This window comes from Botrytis sinoallii (genome assembly GCF_014898435.1).
Source record: "Botrytis sinoallii strain Bc 23 chromosome Unknown BSIN_001, whole genome shotgun sequence".
NCBI classification, from domain to species: Eukaryota; Fungi; Ascomycota; class Leotiomycetes; order Helotiales; family Sclerotiniaceae; genus Botrytis; species Botrytis sinoallii.
This window is the reverse complement of record NW_024066028.1, coordinates 3,226,996-3,246,756: the sequence shown is the minus strand read 5'-3', so window position 1 is coordinate 3,246,756 and position 19,761 is coordinate 3,226,996. Positions and strand designations below refer to the sequence as shown.

The 19,761-nt window shown below is 39.5% G+C and overlaps 6 protein-coding genes across 6 annotated transcripts; 2 read left to right on the top strand and 4 right to left on the bottom strand.

Annotated features, from left to right (window-relative positions):
• Nucleotides 1-171: 171 nt before the first annotated feature.
• Nucleotides 172-1,314, bottom strand: EAF02_000702 (uncharacterized protein; the record flags this gene model as incomplete). Its single annotated transcript, XM_038896750.1, has 1 exon — nt 172-1,314. The coding sequence occupies one exon, from the start codon at nt 1,312-1,314 to the stop codon at nt 172-174; it is 1,143 nt and encodes a 380-aa protein (XP_038763609.1).
• A 6,074-nt stretch (nt 1,315-7,388) lies between these two features.
• Nucleotides 7,389-7,810, bottom strand: EAF02_000701 (uncharacterized protein; the record flags this gene model as incomplete). Its single annotated transcript, XM_038896749.1, has 2 exons — nt 7,389-7,394; nt 7,439-7,810. The coding sequence occupies 2 exons, from the start codon at nt 7,808-7,810 to the stop codon at nt 7,389-7,391; spliced, it is 378 nt and encodes a 125-aa protein (XP_038763608.1).
• A 5,066-nt stretch (nt 7,811-12,876) lies between these two features.
• On the top strand, nt 12,877-14,012 carry EAF02_000700 (uncharacterized protein; the record flags this gene model as incomplete). The annotated part of the gene is made up of 2 exons (XM_038896748.1): nt 12,877-13,172; nt 13,238-14,012. The coding sequence occupies 2 exons, from the start codon at nt 12,877-12,879 to the stop codon at nt 14,010-14,012; spliced, it is 1,071 nt and encodes a 356-aa protein (XP_038763607.1).
• A 1,161-nt stretch (nt 14,013-15,173) lies between these two features.
• Nucleotides 15,174-16,283, bottom strand: EAF02_000699 (uncharacterized protein; the record flags this gene model as incomplete). Its single annotated transcript, XM_038896747.1, has 1 exon — nt 15,174-16,283. The coding sequence occupies one exon, from the start codon at nt 16,281-16,283 to the stop codon at nt 15,174-15,176; it is 1,110 nt and encodes a 369-aa protein (XP_038763606.1).
• A 642-nt stretch (nt 16,284-16,925) lies between these two features.
• On the top strand, nt 16,926-18,534 carry EAF02_000698 (uncharacterized protein). Its single transcript, XM_038896746.1, has 4 exons — nt 16,926-17,159; nt 17,235-17,295; nt 17,356-17,884; nt 17,953-18,534. The coding sequence occupies exons 1-4, from the start codon at nt 17,138-17,140 to the stop codon at nt 18,028-18,030; spliced, it is 690 nt and encodes a 229-aa protein (XP_038763605.1). The 5' UTR covers nt 16,926-17,137; the 3' UTR covers nt 18,031-18,534.
• Nucleotides 18,535-18,776: 242 nt separating this feature from the next.
• EAF02_000697 (uncharacterized protein) lies at nt 18,777-19,602 on the bottom strand (the record flags this gene model as incomplete). The annotated part of the gene is made up of 2 exons (XM_038896745.1): nt 18,777-19,189; nt 19,305-19,602. 2 exons carry the CDS (start codon nt 19,600-19,602, stop codon nt 18,777-18,779), a joined length of 711 nt encoding a protein of 236 aa, XP_038763604.1.
• Nucleotides 19,603-19,761: the final 159 nt, after the last annotated feature.

The following is a 19,761-nucleotide window of genomic DNA, read 5'->3' as shown; positions in this document are numbered from 1 at the left end:
ATTAAGATACTACTATGTAGTATACACAGCGTCAGAACCAAATATTGAAAAAAATTATCCAAAATACAATCAACAAATCTTAAGTGCCATTTCTGTCTACACTCCCCGGTTCCTTCTAATCCGAAGTCTTCATACCTTCAAAAAATACATCAGTGGCTAATCCAAGCACCCCTAGTATACAGGAATCTTAAATGCATCAAAATTGTAAGTCCAGCTCTCAATAGAAGCCTCATCATTGACGCAATCGAAAGTAGTGCTGTTGCTCTGCCAGAGAGGACGAGTTGGCCACTGACAAAGCATTTGTGTCTCGCCTGCATATGTACCCGAAGATACAGTTGCATTGAGAGCAATTGGCTTGACTCCATTCTCAACCCAATCGATCATAGTTTCCATATTGTCCTCGGGATATGGCCCAGGCTGAAGAGAGTTGGTTCCGCAATGGGCTGCACCAGGAACAAGGTAGAATTGATACCAGTCCTGGAGTGCCTCTAGACTCTCTTCAGCAGTAGCATTGCTGTACATGGCGGAACGAACAGATTGCCAGTAGTGTACAGATGAGGCGGATGGAATACTTGGATCAGATTCACTGTGGTAGTGAAGCAACTTACCCCCAGAAGATTGGAAAGTAGTTAAATCAGGAAGGGTAGTTTGCAAGCTATCCATATATCTCACCATACCAATGTTCATCCACTCAACAAGGGTATCGTAAGTAATATTATCAAGGTCGGAAAGATTGTCGAGATCGAGCAATTGAACGTACTTAGTGACATACGCTCCTCCAGTAGATGGAATGCTAAGTTCCCAGGATCCAGTATCGTTGTTGTACGTAGTAGCGGCATCTCCAAGATTCGAAGCGATCTGCCAGGAGAGGTATGCACGCTCATTTTCGGAATTGTGGAGACCGTCATAGATGGCTTGAGCGACAGCGACACCCTCAGCAGTCACTGTTCCATTCTGGGCAGGTGTAGTGCTGGCTGTGCTACCTTGTGCACGCTTACTAAATCCGAACCCGAGAGAAGAGGAGGTAGTTGCTGCGCAGTAGTATGATTCGCCGATAATTGAACTGAGGTTGAAGTTAAGCTTGCAAAGATCTGTGCGAGAAACCACACCGTCTGTTCGTCCATTGAGAGGATCGCAAGCAGCGATGGTAGCATTTACAATTTTATCCATTTCGCAAGGTGGTGGGTAGTGATCCAATGTGTGTTCAACTGCGGATGAAAACACGTGATGAACTTGTTGCTGCGCGAAACGGAAAGCTGGAGCACCCGCGATAACTCCATCGTATTCCTCACCCCAGCGTTGAACTTGGCTCATACCCTCTCTTCCTCCATCAGAGCATCCTTCATAGTAGGTGTAGACCTTTGTGTCATCAGACAAGCCGTAGAAGCCCTTCGTAAGCGTCTTTCCATATACACAACAAATTTCGAAGGAAACTTTTTCTTCGAAATACGATCCGTTCGCGATCGATTTAGATCATAGTTATTAAACCAAATTGATTGCAATTGTTCCCCAGTGATTCTGATCAGTAGTTGTTGTGTTATTGTTGTCGGCGCTCCGAATACGAAACATACACGAAAATTCGCGTAAAATTTTCTTACTCCGAATTATCAGAATAAGAATAAGATCCTCAATATGAGCTCTCTTAACAATCCATCAACACTTAGAGATACGGCTATGATAGAGGCTCCTTCTGAAGCCTCCATTATACCAATCACTTATCCTACTATTATCCTAGGTACCCCAATACCTTCAAGCCCTTCCTCGCCTTCTGAAAACCCTCAATTCGAAATCTCTAGCCCTATTCTATCAATCAACCAGCCAGCCAGTACTGGAAGAAGATTTGAAGAATTCAATCTACTTAGTGACCCCTTTATTACTCAAGATACAACCAATACTACCTATATATTCAATCAGAATAAGAAACGGGGCCCTACAATACCCCTTAGCAATCAGAACAAACAACCTAGAATCCAAAACAACCCAAATACACCCAAGGAAGCTATTTTGAAAGCTAGAGACCTTATAGTGCTAGCTTCCTCTCTCTCCCAATCACGCGAAGAACAATCCAAGCTCTTAGATCTTCTAGAGATCTTTAGAGAATATACTGAAAAGGGGAAGCTTACTACAGCTTCGAATATCATCACCTCTCAAATCACTCATTTGGAAACCGCTACACGCAAAATCGAATCACAAGCGAAAGCATTAGCTAAATCTCTTTTGCTTACTACTGCTATTACCATTATATTGAAACCAACATACGCTGATATTTCAAAAAAAGGAGAATGGAATTTAGTCCCCAAAGGGAAAAACATTACATCTACTAATGTAGAAAAGAAATCTAACCTCATCCAAAAACGAATTATCTTAATCAAGCCAGATTTTCCAAACCCTACCTCCTTTTCCCCCCTAATTATCCGAAACAAAATAAATGAAGCCTTTCAAAAGATTGGAATCAAAGGGCCAGTTATTGCAGCAGCAACTATATCCTTCAATAATAATATCATTATCACAACAAATGATCCCTTTACATCACAATTCTTATTGGAGAAGAAAGCGATTTGGAGTAATATTATCAAATTCGAAAGAATCCAAAAGGATCAAGAATGGCACAAAGTCATTATTCACAAAATCCCAATTAAAGAATTCTCAGATACAAAAGGAATAGATCTTATACTCAACGAAATCAAAACCTTCAATCCAGACTTCAAGCCTATAGGAACCCCCTTTTGGCTTACACCCGTCTCCAGAAGAGCTCATCAACGAGAGGGTGCTATCGTTATTGCTTTTGCTATAAAATCAGAAGCAGAATTAGCTATTCGAAAGCGATTATATATTGCTGGAAATAGTATAAGAGTAGAACAATTCTACAAATCAAAACCAACTACACAATATCAGAAATGTCAAGGATTTGGACATCAGGATGCCCATTGTAAAAGGAACCCTTTTTGTGGATTATGTGGAGGCAAGCATATTACATCAGTACACTTGTATATAGTATATAATATCAAAGAAAAGTTCTATCAATACTTAAAAGTAAAATGCTTGAATTGCTAAGGGAATCATGTAGCAAATTTGAAAATATGCGAAACCTATCAGGCTATTCAATAAAAATCGAATACTACTTATTAATGAGTTACACTAATATTCGAATCCTTCAAATAAATCTCAATCGGAGTTCACAAGCTACAGAGAATGTTTTACAGCTTGCAATAGAACTTAACATCGACCTTATTATGATTCAAGAACCTTGGATTATTAAAAACGGAATCGATTACTCAAATTCAAGATCTATTATATACTCCAATTTCACACAAACATTACCAAGACTCAATTCTAATTACCGGCTACATACACTACTATACACATCAAAAACTCTTCAAGCTATAATCAATCTAGCTTCCGATTCTCTAATAGATTCTGATATACAGATTTTCAATTGTCAAAATGGAAACAAAACCTTTCAAATCATCAATATATACAACGAAGCTGATCAAGCTAAAGAGAAAGGTTTCACAATCGAAAGATGCTTGTATAATATATCTATTACACAAGAAACCATCCTTTTAGGCAACTTCAATGCTTATCACCTATGGTGGGATCCTTTTTCGAAGAAAAACGGAAACGCTGATCAATTAGCTGAATGGTTTGAAGATCAGAATCTCATTCTTTTAAACGAGCCTGGAATCAGCACTTTTTATCGAACTAATCTCCTTAATCCAAGTGTTCTTGATCTAACACTAGCATCAGAGGGAATCTCTCCTCAAATTCACAATTGGCAAACGCTTTCAGATACAGGATCTGATCATGCAGGAATACTATTCGAATTAAAAGGAAAAGAAGATCTAAGTACTTCTAATACTGGATCGATAGCTAAATACAATACTAAGCTAGCGAATTGGGAAAAGTTCGAATCAATACTCAAATCGGAATCCTTATATTCCTTTATTCTGTTTAATTTAGAATTAATCATTTCAATTAAAGAGGATTCCTTAAACCTTTTGAAAGACAAAGACAATCACTATCTAACTCTAGATCAAACAGCAAGCGAACTTACTAGAATCATTCAAAAAGCAATAGAAAGATGTATACCTAAAATTGTTTCAATCAAAAGGGCCAAATCATAATGAACACCTGAATTGAAAGATCTCCGAAAAGAGCTAAGAAAAGTAAAGCAAAGAATTGAATCAGATCTGGAAAATCATAGCTCTAAGGAAGGATATCGAATCGCTAGAAACAAGTATTTTCAAGCTATTAAAACAGCAAAGAAGGATCATTGGAATAAGTTTCTAGAAAAGGAGGATACAAAGACAATTTTCAAAGCAATGGCCTATACTAAAGACTTTCAAGATCAAAGGATACTGGATATTGCAATAGAAAGCTCTTTCGAAGGAAAATGCTCTGCTTTCAGATCAACTCTGTTCCTACCCCCTTTTATTACCCCAAAACCACAATGGGAAGGGTATAAACAATCCAAGAAATGGGAATGGCCTAATCTTATTCAAATCGAATTAAGCAATGCCTGTTCAGTCAAAATCCAAGGAAAAACCCTTGGCCTAGATGGAATCATTTAAGAGATTATTATAAAGGCTTATAAAGTAATCCTATATACCTTTTTTACTTTTTTTAGTAAATTTATTAATCTAGGATATCATTCGAAATGTTGGAAACAAGTTACAGGAGTTATTCTGAAGAAAGCTTTTAAACCAGATTATTCCCTTCCAAAAGTATATAGAGTAATTGTACTTTTAAATTGTCTGAATAAAATAAGCGAAAGGATTCTAGCTCAACGATTAGGATATTTAGTGGAAACAACCTATCTCTTTTACAAGAGTTAAATGGGAGGATGCTAAAAGAAATCAGTAATCGATGCTGTACTTTTATTGATTATAGAAATTGAAAGAAACAAGTAAGTCAGTAAAAAGACCTCAATATTATTTATAGATATAAAGGGAGTATTCGATTACATTTCAAGAAATTGACTATTAGATATTTGTAAGAAGCTAAAACTACCTATAAATCTGATAGTCTGAATAGTCTCATTTCTTCAATAAAGATAATTGAAACTATCTTTTAATAATCAAATCGAATCTTTTAAGCCAATTTCAACCGGAATATCACAAGGCAGTCCGATTTCTCCAATTCTCTTCCTTATATATATCAGGGAGCTCTTTTTACCCAATTCGATTAAGTTTCTTTTCTATATAGATGATATTGCTTTAATCATACATTTATCTATATGGAAAAAGAATATCAAAACCCTAGAGAGAATTACAAAACAAATCTATAAACTCAGTTCTAGAAATGTAATCCAATTCGATTTGGCAAAAACAGAGCTAATACACTTTTCATTATCCAAATTGACGAAAAAATATCCAATCACACTACCTAATTCGGAAATAATTGTACCCCAATCTCTTATTAGATGGCTGGGAATATGATTCGACCCGAACCTCAAATTCGATCAACATGTTAATATTCGAATCACACAAGCGAAAGGTGCCTTCCATCGAATGGCTCGATTAGCTAATACCGAAAAGGGCCTTAATTCTAAAGCCCTTAGACAATTATATATAGCATGTGTAACTAGTATAGCTGATTACGGATCAGTGATTTGGTGGAAAGGTCAAACTCATTTCAAGAATATAATGCAATCGCTTCAAAACCTAGCTTTCCGAAAGATATTAGGAGTCTTCAAAACAGCCCCAATCCTTTCAATGGAAGTAGAAGCAGGCCTAAAGTCCCCAAAAATTCGATTAGATTCAAATGTTAGGCAATACGCGTTTCGTCTAGCTAAACTCTTGCCAAACCATCCAATCAATATCGAAAAAGAAATATCAGCTCAATATCAAACCGATTTGGAAGTAATCCTTACTTCTCAAAGAAAACGATATAAATCAATCCAAATTGATAGAATTAGAGGATCAATAAATCAGGATCTCAATCCTATTTCACTTGAAAAGATTATTCACTTCAACTTCCCTTCATGGAAAAAGGAAATTCCCTTCAGAGTTAATATTAGCAATTTATCAAAAGAAGATACTGCTATTCTTCACAATATTGTTTTCAATCACAAAGATAAGAATACTACCTACATTTATACTGATACCTCTTCTACTGAAAAAGGAATAGGTATAGGTGTAGGTATAATCGCAATACAATCAAATAATCAAATTTCATATCAACAACAATTGAATATTGGTAGTAATCAACTAGTGTATAATAGAGAGCTTTATGGGGTTACTAGAGCTATTAAATATACTAGCACAATTGCCTGTATTAACAACAAATTCAAGATATATTCGGATAATCAAGCTGATCTATATCGCTTAAAAACACCATCAGACCACTCTGGACAGGTCTATCAGATTCGAGCAATCAAAGCAGCGGAAATCATCAAAGCAAAAGGAGCTGAAGTATCTCTAAATTGGGTTTCAGGATATACTTTAGTAGAAGGAAATGAGCTAGCAGATAAACTAGCAAAGGAAGTAACCACAATACGTTCTATCTCAAACGAAACAAGTTTTGGACTTCTAGGTATGATGATCAAAGAGTACGATTCAGATCAATGGCTTTCTATTTTCAATCAATACAAACTCAGATCAAATCAATCCCCTTTGACCTATTCAAAGCTATTTCCATGGAAGATAGGATCGAAAATCAAGCTACCAAGCGAAACCAAGCGAAACACTGCTAGCGCATATTTTCAACTCAAATTAGGTTATGGATATATCAAATCTTATTTATATCGATTCAAACTCTCTGATAACAAATGTATATGTGGTAATATTGAGGCTCCACAACACCTCCTTATTAGTTGTCCTATATATAAAGCAGAGAGAAAAGAAATATTCAAGAATATATCACTATCTAAGATCACTATACAGTTCCTACTTTATACAAAAGTAGATATTGAATTAGCTATTAAATTCATCAATATCACCAAAATCGCCACAAGAGCATGGTACCTGGCCAGGGCTCTCATATAAGACGAGATAGAGGAAAAAATAGTAGTAGAAGAGGAGAGAGAAGAAGAGAATGAAGAAGAAGTAATTAGGGAAATAAGAGAGGGCTTTGATCTCCTTACAATTTCTTGATTTTCACAATTTTCTTATTATATGCAATGCGTATAATGAGCGGGCACTGTTCCCTAGCATTTGTTTTCACTTCCCTAAATCATATATATCCATTTTTGTAGAATAAAAAGTTATCCGCTAGAGCCTCTAGAGGCCTAGCCGTCCTATATAGTCTTAGACTGAAGGTGGACGTAAATGAAATCAATCAATCAATCAAGCGTCTTTCCAACCTGAGTCATCTCACCTAATGCCTGGTACCCAAACATGTACGTCGCATCCCAATTAATGGATCCGTTGCCATATAGGACTACCTCATCATAACTGTAGTCGAAGGCATCGTATCCTGCATCACTGGCACCACCAACGGCACCATATGCAAGCCCTCCAGTTGCATCACTAGAAAGAGAATAACCACCTCCACCAGCGACATAGAAGCGATTTTCAAAATCGGAAGGACTTGGGAAAGCATACTTTATGACCACCTTATCGCCCTTTCCAGTGTGGGTGTAGGTGACTGTAACATTGCAGTAGGTGTAGGTGGTAGTGCTACCCATACCAGCAGATGCATTGTAAACAGCGTCCGCTGTCACGGCTGAAGGAATCGAATCGATACCTAGCAAGGTTCCATTTGCAGGTATGGCGGCCTGAACATTGGATACAGTGCATACATCGGAAAGCGATGCAGCATTCACTGTCACCGCAAGAGCTGCGATAGCTGTGCGCGAAGATTGGCGCATATTGATGTATCGAATCAAAGTATTGAACAGTAGGAATAAAAGTGAATTAGAAGAAAAATTAGAACAGGTTAGAACAACGAATTTGAAGCAAGTGCCGAGAGTAAATCACATCGGTACTTGCAAACCATTATATATACGTTATTACAAGCTTAATTGAGGTATTGAACGGGGCCGTTCATCATCATGATCTCGAGATGAAGATGACCAGGAAGATACCGTCGCCGCGTCATGTGTAGACGTATAGGTCGACCAGTAAGATTAGCTCAAGGCATAGAAACAAAAATAGGTGATCGTCTTGTCAAAACGAAACGAAACAAAAAGTCAAGCAGTTCCTTCCTTAGCTACATTCGACTACACCTCTCTTCCTAGCTTCGTAAGCTCCGTCAAGAGGATGTCACTGCACAAGCTTAAAAACGCATATTACCCCGGTATAGGGCTGGGGTGAAATATCCCTATTATTACGAAGTAAATGTGGCGTGCTAGTAACTACCGTGCAGGGTTACGTAATTACCTAGCGAAGAATTGGATTTAGAGTGTGTAGACTCCAATTAGTCCACATTGCATGGTGGATCGAGATAGGCCTTATATAGACGACGATGTCACTGGATGTGAACTATTGGTGGCTATTCTACTTCTTGGCAGTGAAGTAGTACTACATAGTTATAGTATTGACGACTTCGGGACCGAAGCTCTGGGTCAACTTGACCGCAGCTGTGATTGTACAGTTGTGCCGCGTGTTGCTTGTCCTCTGAAATCACTGGCTTCAAGCTTCAAGCTGTGCTATGGTGGCTGATGTTGAAGACTTCTATGCTAGATTAGTGTTGGTGTATTATTTCGTTATCCACTGCAATGTGTACAAGTTATACGGTATAAAACTAATAACATACTAACGTACTAGAATCTCATGAATTCCCAGGTGTCGCAGCTGCATTCTTCGAGCACATAAGGATATTCGATACAATTTTCCCTTCCTCAATAAGCGATATTGAAGCTATCTTCATTGGGGTTTACTTGAATCTATTGAATCCCGGTATTTCCACATCTTTTGGTAGTGTATAATATCATATGATAATAACAATGATTTTCATGACATGTTTTTCGATATCGCATATTAGAATGCGTAATATAAAATGCAATACGCTTCACCACAGTGGGGCGTATGTTCAATACTTGTCATACTACTTCAGTCACCAAGACTTGTACCACATGTGGACCAAAGATAGATACATATTTATCAATTTGAATGTCGTAGTTTGAATAAAATTCAATGTAGGATGAGAGCAGCCATAAGGGAACAGCAGATATTCTACAAAGTGACCACAAGAAAAAGGCGAAGAAAAGTAAACTAGAAGGCTTGCTATGGAAAAGTGTCAGATATGCAGACACTTCTTTGATTAGCCTGCCTTATTATGTGAAAAAGGGCAACGAGTTTCCAAACTACCTTCACCTCACTATTTGTACCAATCGGCATAAATATCAAAAGCAATGAATGCATGAAGTAATAGCCTTGGTCTAGGCTCACCCCTATCTTACTGGTGGGCGATGAAAATAATAGTGGTGACAGTGAATCAAGCTGGTCAACCGCCAACGCTCAGAGTAGAGAGGGGCGTTTATGGCGCAGAAAAACTTACAAAACTCTCTTTTCAGCTTCCAGATCTCGGATGCGAAATGAGTTACAAGATATTGTCTCAACCCCGTCAGGTTAAGCAACTGTAATAGATTGTGTTGCCCCATCCACGAGCGAAAATAGATGCAACCTACAGAGAATCAAACAGATACATTCTATTTTTAGTTCGGTCAATTTTGCCCAACCCGGAGCACATATTGTCTCGAAGCGAGTGCCATAAAAGGTTAACAAGATCGTAACACTATAGCAAATATAGGAAACACCACGTTCAACTTGGTTTGTGAAGTGCTGTCGAGTTTTCATCACCACTATCATCAGTATTCTGGCTATTGGTTAGATCTATGGGCCACTAGAAGTGAACTCGTGTAGTTTTCAATGTCTAGCAACAGTGATTATTAAACTTGCCTCATCTTTCACACAAGAATAAAGCAGTGTCTGCATTATACAGTATAACGCAAACCACGAAAAGGAGTTTTTCAGATGCATTTCCAAGTGTTCATAATGAGAACAATGGATTCATTATCTGGAACGGCATGAGAACTCTAGTAATCCAAGACAAATCGGTTTCAGGATTGTTCATCTGTTTCCCGCTTCTTGTTCTCTAACGTTCAAAGTGGGCGATGGGTTATATTAGCAGCTAAAAGGTATGTGAAGTTACTGATAAGTAAAATCTTTAGAGGGAGTAAGAAATGATGTGTAAATATTTAACAAATCCATAAACATTATTGCTATTAGACACAGTGACACACACATTTAGGGGACCAAACGCCAGAGCTTCCCGTCTAGTACTAATATATATCTCCTAAAGATTCACGATGAGCAAGATAGTTGAGCAAAAAAAAGACGATATTGAAGCCAGATTGAACAAAGGTATTAGCACTAAAAGCCAGACTATACGATTCAATAGCCTCTTATCTGCGAAGTCAACTTCTTAAGGAACATGTAACGGATGAGTTTCACTACTGTGTCGGCAACAGTGACCGCAGCCATGAAAGGCATAATCGCAATTAGGATCAAGTTCGAACAAGTTCAAAGTTTGGTCATTCTTATTTGTGTAATAAGAAAGCCGATACCAAATTTGGTTAAGAGAGTGTAGGCAACGACTCATACTTGGAAAATACGTTATATTGAGGATATCAAGGCTTCATTTTGTTGGATCTGAGAAGTACTCGACATCTCTGCTCACAACTTCTTCGGCGATAAGTTTTATCAATACGAGATCGGTCGAGAACCCCGTTAGTGAGGACCATGCAAAAATAGACTTAACAATGTTTATTGAAATCTGGATTCGAAAATCTTAAGAATTATCTCAATGATTCAATACAAACTGAACAATCAAACAATGAATTCCAATATTAAGTAATTACAGAATGAACTTGTTACAAATTTTGAAAGTTGAGAAATAATTTATCAGTTCATACACGTACAAGAGCTACTAACTTTGAATCATCCATAATGATTACCGCACCTCTAGATATCATGTTTCCCAGACAAAATCGATCAGGATAGCACTTTCCAGCCTTAACAAACAATCGAACGTGAGTCCTTTAGTACAACAAACAACAAATACAAGACTAGTGAGATCCAGTAATCTACTAGGTCATCGGTTCCGCGACTCGTGTCGATTAGCAGTAGTTCAGCTATACTTATACAGAGGAATCAAATATAAGATGCAATTAACTAGTGATATAGAAGTTTGGATATTCTCCCACGGGTAGATTTGTATTCAGATTTGAAAACCAGGAGAAGAATCGGAAACTTTTAAACTTATATAAACAAACATTGATGATCGAAAACTGATATTGTAACCTGTCTAATTAAGCATCTTAGCAGTTACATCCATAGATTTAGGCGATATCAGCGGTGCTCTTTAAGTAGGTATTATACAGAGATCTAAATACTATAATTGAAAGACTACTTACTTTATTCTAAGCTTTAATCTTTTGATTAATGCTCGAATAGATAGTATATAATACAGAGTTCTATCTAAATTTGATTGAAAAGTAAGATACAAAAGCTTACAAGCTTTCGTAGATGAAATACTGATTTCTTTAATTCTCTCAAACATAGCATATCTCATACAAATAAATATCAAACATAAGAGAGTTACTTCTAGTCTCGAGCTCATGACTATCCCTGAGCCCTGTTGTATTCTTGTGCGCCGGCTCAACTAATATAATTTCTCAGGAGATACTTCTTCGATTTTTCTCCATTTTTGTATCTAGTAATTTACAAGTTCTACTCGATTAGATTATTATACTATTGATGTTATGTATATGAGGGCTAAACAGCTTTCAAGGATAAGAACTAAGAAAGTATATCTCTATCAAGATTAAAGTGACTAAGCTTTAATTGAAAATTTCCACGCGCACAGACAGAAGGGGGGGAGGGAAGAGGCCGATAAACAAGCGAACGCATCTCCCACTACCTTGATGTTCATAACAAGCTAAGGAAATCATATGCCGAGCTTTGTGTTGTATGATACTTAAATTTGCTTTAGAAAATTCTACTACTTTCATTCAGCCTATAATCATAATTCAATGATTGTGATCACCTGGACTTTAGGATAAGATTTCATTTTCTCAGATCAAACACCTCCATCTTACATATACGGATATGCAGCCGCCTCTAAAAGGAGATCTGATCCCGTAAAATGGAGCGGTATTCAATGACGCATGCCAATGTTTTAATAAACTCAATTCCTTGATACAATCAATCAACACTGTGAAAAAATATCACATGCCCACATATTTCACTAAGACATGCAGTTTACTCCACGTTTTCCAAGCAACTACTTGTGTTAGATGGATATACCAACGTGTATGTACATAGAAAATATGCAGGGGTAGAAGAACAAATTTATTCTATTAACCTTCTTTACATGAAGAAGGAATACTAAAATATCTGGTGTTCTCACCCCACTCTATGAATGGATATGCCACGTACGTAGTATGCATGAGAGCGGGATGGAATATGATCGATGTAACCATTTTACACGTCAGTATTCCGACAGGTTGGAACGCATTTTTCTCCGCTGAGCCCCGCATATAAACCAATCAACCCGAATTGCGTTTCTTCAGACGTTGAAATTTAGATGAAGTTTATTAGTCGATTTGCTGGAACGATGCCACCCTCATCTAGCTAATGCAATTATATTCCCGATAAACCGTTTAAACTTTAGCGCCGTTGGTACCGTTGATATCGGTGAGGTTTTTGGTAAGAGCATTGCCGGAAGAAGGAGTAGCAACAACCAGTAGGATGATCAAGATTGACAACAGGTTGGCGTTAGCTTCCAAGGTGATATTTAGGGCTGCAATCGAGGTGTTGAAAAGTCAATCGCAATACTTGTAAGAATATAAAAAGCCCAACCGTTTAGTAACCCAGTCCAATTCACTAGTATTATCCTGAACGCTTTACTTTGCTTCTTTTTCCTGCCACCATGCCTACCGAAGAGATATTTGCGCAGTCCCCTCCCTTCCCCAACGATGTTCCAACAGCTGAAATCCCTATAATCTCATACAAAGCCCTGCAGAGCAATTCCTCTTCCGAATCGGAAAAGCTCTTCGATTCTTGTAGAGAGCATGGTGTTTTCTTGCTTAACCTGCGTGGCTCTGAGGAAGGAGAGGCACTTCTGAAAGATGCCGAATCCATGTTCAAGATTAGCAATGCTACTTTTGATCTTGAGCAGAATGAGCTTATGAAATACGTTAGCGACCCCCCTCGGGACCTCAGAGGGTAAGTCCACAAGCATAGCTTATTTTAATCTCTCCAGGAAAAACATCAACTGACATCTTAGTTAGCTACAAACCAGTTGGAACTCTGAAGACTGGCGATGGCAAGTTCGATGCCATTGAAGTTTACAACGTCAACCAGGACGACGCACTTGGTCTTGAGCCAAACCCAAAACCCGATCCTTATCCATTTGTTGAGAACAAACGTTCGGTTCAGTCCTTTTTCCGCCGTGCACACTCTGGAATCTGCGCTGTTTTTTCTCATCTCGACAATCACCTTGGACTTCCGTCTGGAACCCTAGCTTCTACTTGCCCCATTGATAAGCGCTCAGATACATCCCTTCGCATGGTATTTACACGCCCCCAACCCGTTGTTGACCACCGTGTTGCGTTCGCGAGTCATACCGACGTCGGCTTGATAACCATGCTGTTCAATGTTGTTGGCGGCCTTCAAATCCTCCCTGCAGGCGTCGAAAACAAGAATGAGAATTGGTTATACATAAAACCACAGCCAGGCTGTGCAGTGATCAACTTGGGAGACACTTTGGTCGAACGTACTGGCGGTGTCTTATGTAGTGCCTTGCATAGAGTTATAACACCTCCCGGTGAGCAGGGAACGCATGTTAGAAGAAGCTTAGCATATTTGGTCCGGTGCGAGAATGATGAGAGTATGAAAAGGTTCAAGGGCAGTGGCATTCCAGCCTTAGCGAACGAAGAGGTCGATCAGTCGAGATCTGTACGAGAGTGGGGTGAGTGGAGGATTAGACAGATCATGAACGGGGAGTTAAAGCCACAAACGATGGGAGGAAAAGCATTTGTCAGAGCGCCTGCTATCAGTGTATAAGCTTAATAATTGTTACGGAAAAGCAGACTAATATAGCAAAGCTCTAAACGACCTTATATTTTCATTATTCGATGTGTCATAATTGAGTGCTCACTGAAGCAAATCGAATCTTGCAAATTCAAAATACCTCGTGCTTAGAAGTGTATATCAAAAATAATACTCTAGGGAAATTGGTGCTTCCATTCAAAATGCCAGGTGTCTGGAAGTTATCTAGAATCGATTACTGTACTGTCTAGAGTTTGAGTTTAGGAATTGAATAGGAAACTGCCTCGGCTGACTATCGTCGAATTTTACAATGATCTCCAAAGATGTGAAAAAATACCGGAATGAGGAGTGCTTTAGTGAGCAATGTCAATTCTTGGATAGCGGGCGTAGAAATAAATAAATCATTGATTAGGCCCGCCAGCTGCAACCCTTTTCTGCTGTATCACCAGTTTTACAATCCACAGCAAGATCGCAAATATCTTTTTAAATCCTTCTGCACAAGTCGGTAAGAAGAAATGAGCTATATGAAAGAATTACGGGGAGACACAAGTTGCAACTTGCTGCACCTTAAGCGGGACTCGACCTTGACTGTAACAATATCTAATACTGTACATTATTTGCTCTCGACTGTTTTAATTTCCATAGAATTGAAAGATTGAGTTGGAACTAGAAATATCGGAACCCTCCCAGCTCTGGATGAATTCACTGGTGCAGCGTCGCGTCTAGTGGCCGTGTTCTCGGGAAACATAAATTAGAGATTGAAATTGAGGAACTCGCGATTTTGAGGGAACGTAGTGATGAGAGTGATGAAAAGTAGATCAGAAAGCGCCAAGGAGAAATAAGGTCAAACAAAAATAATGGTTTCTCTTGATGGAAACCAGAAAAAGAAAACGTACTAAACCTTTAAGCGAAAGGAAAACTTCTAATAGCTAGGTTTTGGTGCTGACATTGCGTTCTGGATGACGATAGAACTTGACGAAAAGGACTTTGATTGGCTCAGAAGATTGCCGAAAAGGGGCGTGTTTTATCATTTCAAGAAACATGAAAACAAACGTAAAAGCTTTGACGAGATCCAGATTCATGTTCGATTCCGAAACAGCTAGATTCAGGCTCATCTTCAAAACATTCTCGGCTGTCTCGAAAATTGAGTAATTTGTTCTCATTGCATTTATTCGATTATTCCTTATCAAGTCGATCGATCCTCTCCCTTAGTTTCCCGATCTCCCTAGGCGTAGTTTTGCAACAACCTCCCACAATAATGTCCTTCCACAACCCCCTATCTCTTGCCCTCCTGACAATCTCAAGAACCGCCTCATCCCACTGCAAATCTTCTTTTCCGGGTGGCTCTCTAATTTCCCATACTTTGGTAGAGGTATTGTAGACTTCTCCCTTAATCGTTCCATCGGGATATACTACCAAAGATGGCCATTCACTGATATCCCCTTTCTCGATTAAAGCCTTGACTTCTTGCTCAAATTCCAGTATCAGAGATTCAACTTTTCCGACTTTGGTACAATTCAGACCGATTCCAAATGGTACTGGAGAACCGTCTTTGTTGCCCAACATTGCTTGTACAATTTGTTGTACAGAGCTTCCACCGGGTAAGCAATTTCCTTCGCCAGGAAATACACACGTGATCCAACATGGCTTGCTTCCAGCTGTTCCACTGTTCGAGTTTTCAACCTCTCCCATGGATTTTCTAACACCCTCAATTTCCTCCAATAATGGGATTGTTTCAAATGCCACATAGTCAACTCTATCCCAGCATTTTGGATCTCTCGAGAAAACCGAAATTCTCTCATGGTGCCATGAGCTCAATTGCTCGCTTGATTTATGGTCATCATCATATTTTCCCGTATATTCTTGTCCCGGAGTCATGATTGCACCGTATGCTCCAAGGCTTAGTGCAATTTTGCCATTTGAATCTTTTTGGGTGGAAAATGCATCGGAAGCGATATCTACCGCGCTTCTCATGATGCTATTTACCTCCTCCTTGTCCCCATCTTCTTTTCCCGAGTTAGAAGATGAGTGTGAATGAACAGCATATCCTGATCCTCCGAATCCCTCATAACTCGTTTGATAAGTTGCAGTTAACAAAATATCAGCACCAGCATCCACAAAGGACTTTTGAGTAGCGAGGAGTGTTTTGGGTCCATGGGGATGAGTTGGAATGAGTAGCTGAGAAGACCAGAGAGGTTCTTTTTCTGTGAATTGTACTTGGTGGGAATCACCGAGGGTAGTGCCAAGACCTCCGTCAAGGAGGTGGATTTTACAACCGGGGGACATTTTGAGAAGCTGTAAAATCTGGCGAACACAGGACAGAGGATCGACAGAACCAATGACAGTTGGAGAGTTGGACTACAATGTATGTGCGATACAGTAGAAAGTAAATTGAGGATGAAAAGTATGCGAAGTGGGGTATTCAAAGGGTTTTCTCTCGGCCCGCTCTCGCTGAAAAGATGGCGTTATCAATGGATAGCCTTACGCGGCAGATTAAAAGTTTACCTAAGAGGACGCGATGAGTAGTTTGAGGTTTTGGACTTGCTCTTGCTTTGAAACAACAACATCTACATGACGATTTTGTATGAACGACTTCATTCATGCTTATATAATCCATACAAAAAATCCCTACCTACTCCCTGGAGAAAATGAAGTTTATATATGATAGTAAAAAATTGGAAAGATTAATCAAAGCCGCTTCGTTTTGCAGCTGAGATAAGAAGTCAAATGTGTGCATATTACTTGGAGCACACTGGAAGTATATTGTCTCATTTCATAGAAGAAAATGTCGTGCTTGATGTTCCAGTTGTTCTACATAAATAATCAATTGCTCTCGCTCAAAATTTGGTTGCATGCACGCGAGTATCAATGCCAAGATTTTCACGTGTCAGCCACATTTCCTTACGCCACACCTATGACGCAGAAGCCACCTGGGCAGTCAAGTGAATCCAGGTATCACTTATCATTTCTTGAATCTCGAGGTGTCCTTTCCACCTCTCATATTCATATTTGCGGTCGAATCTGCATAACTAGAACTCTTTTCTACATATTATCATCTCTTATTGAAAACTCTAATACTACACGAAATCCTAGAATATTCTCAAGTACCACATCCTATTAGCATTTTCGAACCTGGAAGAATGACATTACCTTCAGATTATTGTGAGTCCTCCAACCTTTAGATTATTCCACTCGCCCACCGAGATAGTCAACATGCTAATAGTTTTCATTTGCTAGATGCCGTTCTTGGCGTACCATCCACTGCAACCCAGCAACAGATCCGCAATGCCTACAAAAAGTATGAACTTCTTCTCTACCCCTCTTTCCTGAACACCAACTAACCTTCGTCACTCGACAGAGCAGCTTTAAAAACCCACCCCGATCGGGTCGCCTCTGACTCCCCCGAACGTGCGGAAAGAACCCGTAAATTTCAACAAATCAACGACGCATACTATACCCTTTCTGAACCCACTCGTCGTCGCGATTACGACGCTGCCCGTACATATCATGGATTTGGCTCTGGGGCCTCCACAGCCTCTACATCTATGGATGACGATGAAGAAATTCCCGATCCATCTGCTGGACCCGGTGGATTCCCATGGTCTAGTTTTGGCTTCTCGTCAAAGGCGAAGAATCCAGAGGAGGAAGAGAAGTTTCAAGACGCACAATTTGGAGATGTATTTGAGGAGATGTTGAGAGAAGAGGGAATGGCAGAGAATAATAATTCACCTACCGGGAAGTTCTGGAGTATGGTGGGTGGATTGAGTGGAGGAGCTATGGGATTTATTGTTGCGAATTTCCCGGGAATGTTGGCTGGAGCTGTGGCAGGAAATAGGTTGGGTGCTGTGAGAGACGCTAGGGGGAAAAGCGTTTATTCTGTTTTCCAGGTAAGTTGAGGTTGAGTGTTGAACTTGGGAGAGGATGAAAGGAAACTGCTAATATGTGTGCTGCATAGGAACTTCCTCAAGGTGATAAAGCAAGATTATTAAGTCAGCTCGCCGCAAAGGTTTTCAGTCATGCTGTGGGTTCATAAATTACGATTTGATACGAATTTGAAGAATTATCTTTTGCGTTAAACTTATTGATAATGGAGCTGGCGTTAGAGGACTACAGGGTTAGGTTATTGAGGGTATTGGGTACAGTTGATAAAATACAGCAAGCGAATAGGAGATTTATACGATGGTCGGGTAGCGTGGATAGGTCAAATGATGTATGCAGATTTCCAATACAGCAGCGTAAGGAGCTAAATTTCTGTATCCGTGAGGTAAATCAGGTGATGTGTGAAGGGGCTGCATTACTAACGGAGAAGAAGTTAGACAGATAAAACAAATAGATCGTCGGGAGTAATCTTTGAAGATGCATGTATTCGTGCTCGCCTTCAATTAATAGGCAATGGAAGCTTGATACCGGGCATCGCTTGTAGAACTCATTAAGCTCACCAAAAGCATTTGGCTTGAGTCTATGGAGACAAATAGAGTTAATCCTACTATGTAGCCGAACTCACTTATTGATTCCCCTCATCTAATCACATCATGAAATTCCATCTATATTCCAAATCTTTTGTATTCAAGACCAGTCATACACTATCACTCTAATCGTGGTATCTATATCCGTAAAAAAATGCAGGCTTTTGGAAAAGAAAGAAAGCGAGAAGAGAAAAAATCAAAAGGAAAAGAGTCGACCCAAATATCCAACGCCATATCCAGCCCGATCAAAATATCCTCATCACATCATGTCAACTCATCTCTCATCCAATTTGCAATCATTCCAGACTCCACATCAGATGAACAATTTCGCCAACTTCATCGCTCCTCCTACTCCTTCCATGCCACTCGCCAGGGTGCCCAACTTCCCCATTGCGCCTCCAGTGCTCTTCACGCTACTCCTCTCATACTCGTAAGTTCCATTACCTCCATTTCCTCCGAAGAATCCGCTTCCCCCACTTCCTCTTCCCTTTCCACCGCCAATTAACTTGTCTAGTCCTCCAGGTAGCCTAACCCCAAATTTCTTCAATAGTCCGGCTAGCGCTCCACCTGTTATGAGAGGCATGATCACGAGCATGAATACTTTTAGCGGGTGGCGCTTCATGTAATAGATGAGATCGCGCAGGAGTTCGCGCAATTTGGCATAAATGCGTTTTAAATAGTTGGGACGAGGAGAACGCTTGTAATGGGATGTGGAGCGCGAGATGCCTAGAAGGAGGAATTTATTAAATTATTATTCGAATGCGCGACGAGAATATGGATATTGGATAGATTGAATTACGAAAACAATGATAGAACTGTAGAAATAAATAAAAATACATACCAAAGAAACTACTCCGACTAGAATTATGTTTCGCATCTCCGCTGCCAAAAATGCTGTCGGTGCCTCGCGTACGACTTCTGGAACGCTCTCGATGGCTATGGCTTGATTTGGGAGATTTAGGAGATTTGGGGGATTTGGGAGATGTGCCTCCTAGAACGCTTCCAAGAATTCCAGAGGAATTGTTTTGATGGGTAGAATGGGAGGAGGAAGGGCGTTTTTTGCTGGAATGCGAATGTGAGGAGTGACGTTTTGAAGAGTGGGAGCGACCTGATTCAGAGGCGCCATCAAACCAACCCATTTTTGCGGGATTTTGGAGTTGTTACTTTGACGCGAAGAGAAGAAGAGGAATTGAAGAATTGTTGATATAATTGAGAGTTGCGAAAAGGAATCAGAAGCAATTGAGAGTGAAATTATAGTAAGTGAATAATGTAACCTCAAACCCTACGGATAAGCAAGG